This window comes from Vicia villosa, linkage group LG5 (genome assembly GCF_029867415.1).
Source record: "Vicia villosa cultivar HV-30 ecotype Madison, WI linkage group LG5, Vvil1.0, whole genome shotgun sequence".
NCBI classification, from domain to species: Eukaryota; Viridiplantae; Streptophyta; class Magnoliopsida; order Fabales; family Fabaceae; genus Vicia; species Vicia villosa.
The window spans coordinates 153,037,312-153,050,030 of record NC_081184.1 but is presented as its reverse complement, the minus strand read 5'-3'; the positions used below and the strand labels follow the sequence as shown (position 1 = coordinate 153,050,030).

The 12,719-nt window shown below is 36.2% G+C and overlaps 2 protein-coding genes and 1 non-coding gene across 3 annotated transcripts; 2 read left to right on the top strand and 1 right to left on the bottom strand.

Annotated features, from left to right (window-relative positions):
* Positions 1-7,259: 7,259 nt before the first annotated feature.
* On the top strand, positions 7,260-8,492 carry LOC131603277 (uncharacterized). The gene is made up of 2 exons (XM_058875580.1): positions 7,260-7,374; positions 7,915-8,492. Exon 2 carries the CDS (start codon positions 7,923-7,925, stop codon positions 8,349-8,351), a length of 429 nt encoding a protein of 142 aa, XP_058731563.1. The 5' UTR covers positions 7,260-7,374; positions 7,915-7,922; the 3' UTR covers positions 8,352-8,492.
* On the top strand, positions 7,661-7,801 carry LOC131608518 (small nucleolar RNA snoR137). The gene has a single exon (XR_009285773.1). It is a non-coding gene; the product is annotated as a small nucleolar RNA snoR137 (small nucleolar RNA).
* Positions 8,493-9,024: 532 nt separating the features above from the next.
* On the bottom strand, positions 9,025-12,401 carry LOC131603276 (protein SIEVE ELEMENT OCCLUSION B-like). The gene is made up of 7 exons (XM_058875579.1): positions 12,093-12,401; positions 11,933-12,019; positions 11,398-11,849; positions 11,112-11,221; positions 10,836-10,978; positions 9,957-10,448; positions 9,025-9,857 (listed from the first exon to the last, which is right to left on the bottom strand). The coding sequence occupies exons 1-7, from the start codon at positions 12,285-12,287 to the stop codon at positions 9,240-9,242; spliced, it is 2,097 nt and encodes a 698-aa protein (XP_058731562.1). The 5' UTR covers positions 12,288-12,401; the 3' UTR covers positions 9,025-9,239.
* Positions 12,402-12,719: the final 318 nt, after the last annotated feature.

Genomic DNA, 12,719 nt, shown 5'->3' with positions numbered 1-12,719 from the left:
CTGTGAGGTTCCGCTTAGACTAGAATGATCTTAAGCTCTTTCGAGGATCTTTTGTATGATTCTCAAGAGAGTCGGTGCAGGTAGGGTAAATAACATTGAAGATTGTTTCCAGGCCAAAGGAAACTTCTAAATAGATCAGGGTAATATATTTAGTGATTTTTTGCTCCTTCATCATATTATATGGTCATATGGCGATTAACCTTTAGCCCGCCAGGGGTCACCCTATCCATCATGTATCTGTTGAACATGTGACTTTACACATAAGAGGGGGGTGAATTGTGGGGGTTCAAAAAACGTTATTTGAAACAATTTTTTTTTTGTAAATCAGAGTTTAAAAACATTTTCAAGAAAATGTTTGGATATGTAGCAGAAAATCAGAGTTAAGAAAATATGCAGAAAGTAAAGAGACAAGGGAAAAGAGACAACATTAGTGATTTATAGAGGTTCAATCTAAATGTTGTGATGTGACCTACTCCTCTCCCTAAAAATTGATCTTGAGAGTTTCCAATAATGCTTATGAGATTTTAGAAGGCTAACCTCACGAACCCCCTTATACAAGGAATAATGAAGTTTCAGGTTTTTACTAACCAAACATCGAACAATGGACTGAAGCAGTTAGTTTTCCTTTCATACAGAGATTTTATACAAACTTATATCTAACCAAGGTGAAGTTTTCCTTATGTTTTTACAAAACAATGATCACTCATACACGACCAGGCTAGCTTTCGCGCTTCCTCTCTTTAACACTCTAAAGTTTCAAGTCTTTTACTGAATACACCAATCACATAAGCACTTCACTTTAACTTCTTGGAGACGAGGATTGAGATATCTTCAAGTCAGACACCGTCATCAGAGGATATCACATTGAACATTAAACCTTAACTATTCAACTTTATTTGAGGAAGAGCTTTGATCAAACTATGTTATACATCTCTGACTGCTTGAAACAATATTAGTAATTACTTATCTTTATGATTTGTTGTCATCAATGTCAAGTCACATCTTTATGGGTTATCATTAAAGTTATGTTGTATCTTCATGAGTTGTCATCATAAAAAATATGATGTTAACATGCCTACACAAGACTTGCTTGTCTTTGATCACTTCCTGATTAAACTTACAAGCACGTAGTTCCACAATATCCGTGTACGAAGTACCCTTTCCCATTTAGGGGAGTAGGCATTATACGAGGATGGGGGATCAGGAGATTGCTAGAAAATGTTATGTGTAAAGCTTGAAGCTGAAGAAATTAGAATAGTAGATTGAACATAATGGACTCTAAAGCAAAACCGTCAGGGGAAGCACCCACATAAGAGGGTCTCACCGTTCTAGTGGAGAAAAATATGAAATCTAATGAAGAAGAATCACTGTTAGGAAGCAACAGTTGTAGGAGTGGACCTCATTTATTTAGTTGGTATACTTTTGTTGGCTGGAGATTTTGATTGAAGAAAGTATTCTTTGAAGAATTAGAGTTCGAAGAAGAATGGCTTCTGATGGCCATTTTCGAGAAATAAATGGCTACTGATGGCCATGTTTGAGGATGTTGTTTAAGTTGAAGTAAAGATAATGGAAATTGGAGTTGATTCGAAGAAAATTGTCTTTAAGACTTAAGCGTTTTTACGGAATACGAAGGGTACTGAAGCTTGGCGTGTTTTCGTAACATTCTCGATTTTGATCACGTTGCCACGTATCGAAGGAGAATTCAGGCGGGAGGATTTGAAATTCGAAACATTCTGTATAACCGAATAGGGACAGATGGCGCCTCAGGGATTCGAAGTGCATGCATGCGAGCAACGTGGCATTTCGTTAGTGTAGGACCGTTAGGGTCGAAATTAGTATAAATAAGGGTCTTAATGTTAGGATTCGAGGTGTTCATTTTGTACAAATCACTCACAAATTACTCAAGTATCAAGTGTTAAGAGAACGAGTTCGCTGAGAAATGTACGTATGACACCACCATTTTAAATACATTTGTATTCATCTTTATGCAAGTATTTTTTCAGTATTTTCTATCTTTCGTTACATTTCAGCTATTTACATTCTTGCAACTTTATCTTTCGTTTAGGTTTACTTCGAAGCATTTACATTCTGCAATTTACATTCCTGTACTTTAAGTTTCTTACAAGTTTATCTTTACTCCATCTTTCGCCAGAGTTATATTTACGTGTATAACAAGGTGATTATCAGTCTTTATATTTTGTCTATTTATTTCTTATATCGAGGCCAAATAACCAACAAATATGAACCAATTTATCACAAATGACAAACTTTTTGACTATGTCCTAGGATCAATCTAGTCGATCCTGCGAGTAACCAAAGTATATTCTATAGTTTGGAAGACTAGCGGTTGTTTACCGGAAATCACCGTAAACAACTTTATGTTTAACTGGATCCTAGTCTTGCTCGTGCTTGTATGAATAATGATGTTTCCAGGGGGTACTCTTTTCCCGTGTTATTTGGGTGGCACATGGTTTTATGTAAGACCTTCACTTAATTTATGTAAGCGTTTGTTGTAACACCCCAAATCTACCCCTCAATTAATAAGAGCAAACAGAGTATAAAACATCGAAACAAGCAACTAATTTGAGGCGTCACATATTCGACTTAAACAAAACTACAATTCATGCTCAAAGTACATGGATACATAACACTTATATAGGAGGAAACTCATAATTCATCGAACATTTAAATCCAAACAACTTCATCATATTGCAGCGGAATCCAAATAACAACACAATATCCAAATCTTATATTCTTGTCAACATGGCACAATAGGTCCAAAACGTCTCCACAAGACATAACATCAAAGTTCCAGAAAGACAATCAACATAAAACAAGACACAAGCAAGTATCGCAAACATCCCCCCGAGTGCTACGTATCAGAGCATTGACACACCGACTCGAGCTATAAGGTATACGGCTGCTCCATGTCGTTACCTGCACGTTACCAACGGAGGGTAACATTCAAACATAAGGGGTGAGATATCATTCATTATAAAGAAACGTATGATAATATTCAAAGCAAAAGAAAAGATCATACATTGGTCACCACTTCTCATCACAATACTCAATACAATGATTTCACATCACATAATCAACTTAAGAAACGGCAACAATGTCATCAATTCAACTATGACAATATATATACAATTCATAAGTAAGGTTCCAACACAATCACAACAAACATCTCATCATCAAGTCACCACGTCTTAACAATCATATCTTCATCAAATCACAATATCATAATCAATTAAGACTCTAATGCAATTCACATGTGACCCGACTTATGCAAATGCATGTGGTACCATTTGGAGTAAAACTCCCACGTCTCAAGATTTGCCATTGGGCACACCGTCGCTAATTGCCATTAAGGCCACCGTCACTTTTTACCATTAAGGCCACCGTCTCTTTATGCAATGGATGTGACTCAATAAATGCAACATCCATACAAACATGACATTCACAATACATCACAAATATCGACTAAACATCATTACTTTTATAGTAATTCACCACTTCCCAATCACGTCGCTACGTAGCATCATCATACAACACACACCACTTCACCACACAAATCATAACATCAAACAGATTCATTTAAAGAAAGATTCTAAAAGGTTTATAAGCATTCCTAAATCATATTCATTGGAAAGATCTCAATTATAGCTTCGCCTAGGTTCAAACGACACTTAAAAAGGAGTTACGGTTCAAAAGTTACATCATTTCAAAGTTTGGAAAAGTTTTGCAAAACAGGGTTCGCGGCGCCGACAAGGTCCGCGGCGCGAACTGAGTGAACCAAATAATCCTAACTTTCTGCCAAGCAGTTCGCGGCGCCAACAAGGTTCACGGCGCGAACTGAGTGAATCAAATAATCCCTAAGTTTCTGCCAAGCAGTTCGCGCCGCCAACAAGGGTTCGCGGCGTGAACTGAGCAAATCCAATTTTCTCAAGTTTTTGCCAAGAGGTTCGCGGCGCGAACTGGCGGTTTTCAGAAAACCCCAAACACAGAAAACAACATATGAAACTCATCCTAAAACCCCTAAACTCAATCCAATCAAGTTGGAAAACACCAAGCATCACGAATAACAATAGAATACATGTTATAAACACAATTATAACATCTATTATAGGTCTTCTAACATCATAACATCAACAATCATACTTGAATTCACAATTTCATAGGAGTATAATATAAACCTTAACAATCTCTATTCAATCTCTACACAATCATGGATAACAACATACAATCAAAACCCCACCCAAAACATCATCATACATCCCTTTAGCATGAAAGAATCCCACCCTTACCTTAGGTTTTGGATTGAAGCCAACTCTATCTTCAACCTTGAGATTCTCCTCTTCTCTCCTCCCTTCTCTTCTTTCACCAAAAACCCCAAATGAACTTCTAATTTCTATTTCCTCTAAAACCCTTATTTTAGTTAAACCCTTACTATCTTAAATTACTAATGGGCTCTAACTAGCACCCCTCACTTACTAATACCAACTTAGGCCCAATAATCAACAACACTTACTATCTTATATTATTTACTAATAATTCCCAAATAAAACAACATAAAATCAATTAAACATATAATTAACACATAGTTGCACAATTAATTCACATAACTCACATAAATAAATAATTAAAGAAAAACGATCGTTACATTTGTACTATTTTAATCTTACGTGCAGGTATTGTTGGAGCAAGGGAATGTTATCAATGTCACCATTTAAGGCGATTACATGCTCGATCCTCACATAGAAATCCCTGTTGTCGCTCGAGGCAATTACATGTTGGATCCTTGTATGTGAATCCCTGCCGCCCCTCGAGACGATGACATGTTGATACTCACGTAGGAATCCTTTTCACCCTCGAAGGCGATTACATACTGGATCTTCACGCATGACTCATTGCTTCCCCTTGAGGCGATTACATGTTGGATCCTCAAATAACAATCCTTGCCACCCCTTGAGGCAATTTCATGATGGACCCTAACGTAGGATTCCTTGCCATCCCTTGAGGCAATTACATGCTAGACCGTCGTGAAGAAATTATTGTCTCCTTTAAAAAATAACGGGAAGATAAAAATAGAAATACAAAATGAGCGAACCAACCAAAGTGGACATGTTAAATCCTTCCTATTTAGAACTTGGTTCCTGGATCACATCTTCTTCGTGTCAAATACTAGAGAGATCAATATATTGCTAAAAGGCCTAAATTATTACCCCACAAGAATATATGGATGCAAAGTTCAATAGTTTAACACATTTGTTACATTTTTCCATTGAATCCTGAAAAAGGATCTGAATAAGCACAAATTTTACTGATAAAGATCCATGAGTCACTATTTACAGTATCAAAAAGGAAAAGGAAATCCAAGAACAATCTAACAAAGCATACCGGTAAAATCGATCAAAAAACCTAGAAGGTATACTTCACACTAGTACAAACTCTTGCAAAAATATTTGTCGAAAAAAGGTGAAAAGGAAGAAGTCTCACATTTTTATAAGGGTAGGGACAGGGGTAAGGACAACCTATCCCCATCTGACTATCTCAATTGTTTCAAGAAAAGGGAAAAATCTCACGAGTCTCACACACATGTATGAAATAAGGCCAAACTTAACTTCCAAGAAGGACCATCACTAGTTGTATTTAATGCAACACGCATTTTGACTAAGTAGCGCTCCAGTCTCTCCCGTCAAATTGACGTTCCATTTTTTTCCAGTGCTTGACGTTGGAATTTCCCTAGTTTACGCGAAAGTTGCATCTCTGACATTCTGGTGCGTGTCACAGGTTTAACTACCCATGCAAGGCGATGCCGCACAACAAAGTCCCGTCCGATGGACTCCTCAAAGTCTCGTAAGAGGGACCTAAGAAAGTCACGTTAGAGGGGATCAACAAAATCTCGCTCAAGGAACTCAACAAAGTCTCGCCTGAAGGAATCGACTAAACCTTGCTAGAAGAGTATATACCAATTCTCATATAAGGATATGGGTAAGCTCCTCGACCAAACTTATGTACAAGGCTCGAAAGTGAAAGGTTTAAGCTCTCGAACCAATACGAGCCCCTGTGCTTGAGGGACCGTGTTGAAATAATTGAAGGAGACTTGAGGGAGAGGGTGATAGGCGTACACTTTGTCCTTCCTGAGTCGTCCATGTATTAGTTCGAGCCCCATTCATCTGGTTCGATCGCCCATTGTTTGGACTCATCGCCCGACTTCCCATAAGGGAAATGTGTGATGGGTCAATTTTCGATATACAGGAAGTTCTGGGGGTAACTTATTTTCTTAAATTTTTGGGTACCAACCATCCACTACGCGAGGGTTGCTATATTACAAGGAGAATTGGCTCATTCGATACAAGATCCTTGGGGAGCTATAAAATCCTTGGCTATTATCATACTAAAAAGAGATCGATCTCTAACACAAAGAAACCCCATATACAAAGCTTGTCACTTCATTGTGTGAGATAACTCTAATCTTCAACAAATCCTTAAAATTTCTGATGACCCTTACCCAATTGGAGTTGTCACGCTATTTGTACTTTTATCCCATATATTATTTAAATTGGAAGATGAAATTTTGGCTTTAAATAACTTTAGCTCAAGTTTTCAAATTCAATTTTGTACTTTTAATTCTTTTTTTTCCGCGGTGAGATGAATTTAACTTCCAAAAACCTTAACTCAAAATTTTCAATTTATAAATATGACTTATGAAATACTTAGTTCAAAATTTTTGGTTCACATTTTCTTTGGCTTATCACCACCGATATAGTCCGGTTCGTAGGTCAGTCCTGACATCAAGTGGGTTTAGCTCTCTCCCGATTGCAGTTATGTGGAATCGAACCGTGATTCTTCCTAAGAAATCCAACGCCAATTACTACATTATTTTAATTTTTTGTGAGATGCAATTTTTTTTAAAGTTTAGTTAATTCACGTAGGGATGACAGGCAGACCCAAATATGCGGGATCCACCGGCATCCGAACCCGATTCAACGAGTGAAAACCCGAATTCCAAAAATATGTACCATTTCAAAAAAATCTTTTTATACCAAAAATTAATTTAAGATATGAACTGACGGAGAATCCTAAATATAATGATAAAAATTTATACAACAAAAAGAATATAAAAAGTATTTTTTAAATGGTTTCATGGGTAAGAAATAAGTGTTAGGGTACAATTATAAATGTTTATTCATTATGGGCCTAGGAACCCATTTTTCATATTTTACCTTTTCAAAGCCCATATACCCACCAGTTCAGTTTAGGTTTAGTTCCGTTACACTATAAAATCAGAGCCAGCGCAAGGTTCATCATCATCATCTAAGGCGATAAACCTAGCCGCGAGACGAAATCAGAGTCTCTTCGAGATTCATAGTATGTTTCACTTTCAAATTCTCTCGTTCTTTTTTTTCTTCTTCAGTGAAATACACTCTTTTCATTTTATTCATCGCTTTTGATAGGCGTTGCGTTCTTCGTTAGTTTTTCATGCCGAAGTACGTGTCAACGAAAGCGTATATCAAATTCAACACCGACCTCTTTCTTAATTATTTGTTAATTAACGAAAAAACAACACCTGCGAATTTTCACTATCGCAGTTTGTTTCATAGTCGTGTTGTTATATTTCATAATATAATTTAAATTCAATTTTGTTTTATGAATTGTTGCTTCACAATGGTGAAACCTCTTCTTTCAAGTAAGAGGATTTCAAGTTTCCCGAAGCATAAATCAAACCTAAAAAACCAGTCTTAAACAACGTTGTGTAATTTTAACTACACTATGTTACCTGTCTACTGGTACATTCCAAATCATTTGATTCAAACCTCTATAATTAAGCTCAATTTTTGTTTTAATTAATTTAACTGCAATGTTTAATTAAATAATAAAATCTAACGATTTATTTGTTTTTTTTACCAGTAATTGAAATGGAACCATCAAGTAGTCCAAAAGCACCGTTAATACCTGAAATTAAATTGAAATCTAATCAGAAAAAGAAGATTCCTTCTCCAAAAGAGTTGATATCTTATTATGAATCTCAAGGAATGGATTCAAATGAAGCTTCTTTGAAGGTTATTGAGGATTTGCAGAAAGCTTTATTTGGAGTGATTTCATCTGGTAGAGGTAAAAATGAAAGGGTTTTGAATGAATCTTCTAGAAAGATGGATTCGGTTAACAATAGACTTGCGGTACTTGACATGAAGTTGGATTCTAAGCCGGGTTATGTCGAGACATTTGCAATTGGTGTTGTTTCTGGTGCGGCTCTTAATGGAATTGGGGCTATTTTGCCTCATATTCTTTCGCCTATTGCTCAAATTTGGAATTCTGTTACGTCGGTTACTAAATCTACTCCTTAATGACATTTTTGATTCATTTTTTGTTGTATGTATGTACACTATTATTCAATTTAATGTATGCTTAAATATTGTATTTTAGTTTTGTAAATAAATTATTGAACTATTAGTTTTGTAAATAAACTATTTCTTTTACATGTCTCACATGCCTCTGTTCTACTTGTGATGTTTAGACATTGAAGTGTAGTTTACATCATACTTGGTTTATCACGCATACATTTAAAATCTAAATATCAATTTAAAATAGATTTTGAATCTTGATACCATTTTCAATGATGGCAGTCATTGAGATAAGCTTATCCTTGATAGGAATTTGCTGGAGTTGACTCTATTCAAATTCAGCGCCTGCTTGATTTGCATCCGACATCCTCCATCTATTTTCAGCAATGTTTCAAACAACCTGCATCAACATGAATTTTGAAGTGCACCTTTGCATACAAAAATGGGGATATTATAAGATGTTTTTCTTAATAACAAACCATATGCACCCTTATTTCAACACTTCAATTCATTTAGGTTTAGTTCTTTTTTCTTCTTTCATTAATTATGCTTTTTAGTGTGTTATTCATCGCTTTTGATATGCGTTGCGTTCTTTATTAGTTTTTCACGCTGAAGTACGTGTCAACGAAAGCGTGTATCAATTTCAACACCAACCTCTTTCTTAATTATTTGTTAATTAAAAAAACAACGTCTGCGAATTTTCACTATCGCAGTTTGTTTCTCGGCCGTGTTGTTATACTTACATAATTTATTTTGATAAGTAGATATCAATATCATTTCTCACCCTTGAAATTTAAATGCCAAACATAATACAACACATAAAATCTCCATGTTATTTTCTATACTTATTATTCAAAGATGCAATGTTATTTTTTCACCCATAGTAACGATTCATTCGTTGCAGCAGCGATACATGTAGAACTTCTCCATTGGTTTACCACATTCAGCACACACAATCTTATCTGGAACTGTGCCATCAACTCCTGGCAGTATCAATCTATTACAATGGTGTGGCTGTTGGATTCCTTGTATATACTCATCCATTGCAGGCAAAACTCCTTTCTCATTCACATTATCCTTCCACTCATCAAACTCATTAACACACTTCAAAAACGAGTCGCCTTTGCCTTGGGTCATTTTTATTGTTCCTTGACTTATCACAGCCCAACCTTGATCACTGCTATCATAGCTTAGGATTCTCATTATTTCCATCATTATTTGGTCAGTTTCCACTGTCTTGTTTTGTTGTAATTTGGAGTGCCACATGCTTTCTAGCCTAACCCAAAAGAACCAAATTATCGTTGGGTCGGCTAGGATGTTGCTTAGATTTTCTTCATATATGGACTTGTTGATTTTTCTAACTTTTTGTCCAGGGTTGGCTTTTCCTACATACATCATTTCGAGTGGAATTCGTAGAGTTCTTGCCATGGATTTTGCCGCGCTTGTGAATTTACGGATCCAATCCATATCGTCCCCTCCATACAAACATATGTACTTTCCTGCTGATACCTGAAACAAGTAAGCATTCAAATTGATGATCATAACATAAAACATTGATGATATGCATGCATATATTCATATATAACGATAGAAAAAACTAGGCCTAACCCAATCAAAGAGCAATGGATCGATTGTATCGGCCAATAGTGCAAGTCCCCATGTTTCTTCTTTCCAAAGAGCTTCCTCCCTTAAGCTAGAAAAAGGATAAGCCATGCTTCCCCAAATCCACATCATATGTATTGCATTCAGGTTCACAACCTTACCTTGTGGATCCAACACCACAAGCATTGGCTTTGTGTTGAAAAGCCATACCTCCTTAATGTACCTAATGGTTGCTGCCTCCAAAAGTGAAGGGTCATAAACTGAGTACCATGGCATCATTGATTGCAGCCTCTCGAACTTCTGCTTTGATTCGGTCCACGCAGTTCCCTTTTCCACAACCGGAATCCAAACGAGTTCGTATTGACTCTCTATCCTCGTTGAATCTAGACGCGACTCTTGATACATTTGTTCAAAAATCACTAGCTCTTGGTCAGATATATTGTGCAGGTCTGTTATGTAGAGCAGCACAATTTTCTTCCTCAATGCCTCAATGCTAACCTGAAAATAGATAAAATACCTTGAGTTGAACAGAAAAATAATTATACGATTATAAATTATAGATTAGTTGATTCAAATTGTCACTGTAAGATTGCATTGTTGTCATTCTTAGCAAGTCTTCATCAGGGCCGTCTTAAAGTTTTTAGAGGCTTTATGTAGGTTAGTCACAGATGAAATGTGACAACAAATTGGAGTCCTATTTGCCACAGTTTAACATTAACAAATATTAAATGAAGCAATTTTTAGCCACGGTTTAACCGTGTCAACTTTTGAGGCCGCCCGCCTAGCACGCTCTCAAAGACAAAGACGACCCAGATCTTCATTAAAGATCATTCTAATGCATATATACTATGCGTTAAATGCAGAAATAACATAATCTATGCTAACCCTTTGCTTTGTGGAACCATCAAACACTGGCAATGGATCACCCTTGCAGTGAATCAAAGCTTTGAGAACCTTAATGTTATCTTGGTGTGAAGTCTCAAAAAGGTGCTGAAGTGTTTCAAATACTTCTCTCTGTTTATTGTCATCTGCATTATATCACAACGTAACAAAGCATGTAGATTAAAGAAATTTTATCTAAATAAAAGCAAAACAGTGCTTCTTCATCATCTTCGTCATTAATACGCGTGCAGAGTTTCTAAAACGAGTAATCTTCCTTACCTAAATGTTGACGACAAATTGTTAGCAGCTTTTGAAGGTGACCATACAAGCTTTCTAGCTTATGAGTCAAACTTGAAAGCTCCCATGTCTCAATTGTTGATGTCATATATCTAAAATCAACACAAGATAGTTAAAGTTATATAATAAGCACTCCTGTGATACACACTTAATTAAGATTTTTATCAAAACAAACCCGCGATCACTAAATTAGCAACACAAAAAGAAGAAGATACTTGCTTTAGGTGCAAGAAAGAAATTAAGAAGAGTTACTAAGATATAGATATACCCTTGACCCAAGCCAACAATGCCTAAAATATGTGATGCACATGCCACAATACTTCTAATGGTCCAATAAACAGCACTAGGAATAAGAGTGGAAGCAGTCAATGTTTCAGGTGCTTCATGATCAATATACTCAGAAGGAAGCTCATGAAACTCAACAATGCAATTAGCAACCTCCAACATTGCCTTGAGAAGGTTGTTGACAGATTCAAATTTAGGCCCCAAGTCATCAACTTGATTCAGTGTTTCATGAATGTGCTTCAACAATGCAACCGACTTAGCAAGACGGTTGGTGGCGTGAAGTTGAGCAACAAGCCAAAATTCTCCTAAGTTGGCTGCAAATGCTGCTAATGCTATCACCACTTTGGCATCCCATGAATAGCTTGATAGCATTCCAAGTATTCCTATGGTTGTTGCATGAGCATCTCCTCCACTCATCAAACACTTGCAAGATATCTGGCACAAACATGCATCAAGAGATTAATAACTTGATTTTGACATATTCATGCTAATGCACGGTTACGGGAAGAAAACCAAACCTCGCACGAAATTTTGTTAATTGAGTGATATGAAATCTCCAGCATTTCAAACAAGTCAGATTCCTTAGTATTATTATCCTTCATGTCCTGAACAAAACCGGTTAGTTAACAACGAAAATGCGAAATGGTACTAGCTAGGTTAATATATACATACACACACCTGAACAAATTCGGGGTTAAGAGAAGCCGCGCGATGAAAAATGTCTTGAACAATATTAAGTAGAGGTCTAGCATCCACATGTTCTTCAATAGGAGCATGAGTTGCGCGAATTTGTTTCGTCATAACCGTGTCATCTGAAGCCGAAAAAATGTGGCGGATAGCTCTAGATTGCATCTTCCTTGGCACCATTTCCATCTCTTTGATCAGATGACAATGGTATCACTGGTTCAATTGGTGTAAGTTGTCTTTTCTATGCAGAATGCAATATATAGTTTGATATATTGGAGCCAAATTCTGGTGAATTTCTACCTTGCTTGTGTTTGGGTCCAAACAATAAATAAAAATTATCAGTATACAAATTTAATTTCTTAAAAGAGTGATCATGACATAATAATTATTGCAAGAAAGGTATAAATAAAATGTCTGCAACTTTTGTGATGGGAAAGAATCATTACTTTATCACACGTGTCAATACTAAATAGGATGTTTTTATGCCATATTTTTCCTTTATCATAAGACAAATTACATGGTAGAGATTCCTCTGCTACCCTTTTAATCCATCCACCATGCCATATAGTAGTACTAAGACTAGATAGTATTTTTTTTTTAAAAGCATTTCATTACAAT

What these genes read in the sequence shown, in the direction of transcription:
- LOC131603277 (XM_058875580.1), top strand. Translation starts at nt 7,923, where the DNA reads ATGGAACCATCAAGTAGTCCAAAAGCACCGTTAATACCTGAAATTAAA.
- LOC131603276 (XM_058875579.1), bottom strand. Translation starts at nt 12,287, where the DNA reads ATGGAAATGGTGCCAAGGAAGATGCAATCTAGAGCTATCCGCCACATT. An exon ending in AATTTGTCGTCAACATTTAG is followed by an intron (nt 10,979 to 11,111) that starts GTAAGGAAGATT and finishes GATATAATGCAG; the next exon opens with ATGACAATAAACAGAGAGAA. An exon ending in ATCCATTGCTCTTTGATTGG is followed by an intron (nt 9,858 to 9,956) that starts GTTAGGCCTAGT and finishes TACTTGTTTCAG; the next exon opens with GTATCAGCAGGAAAGTACAT.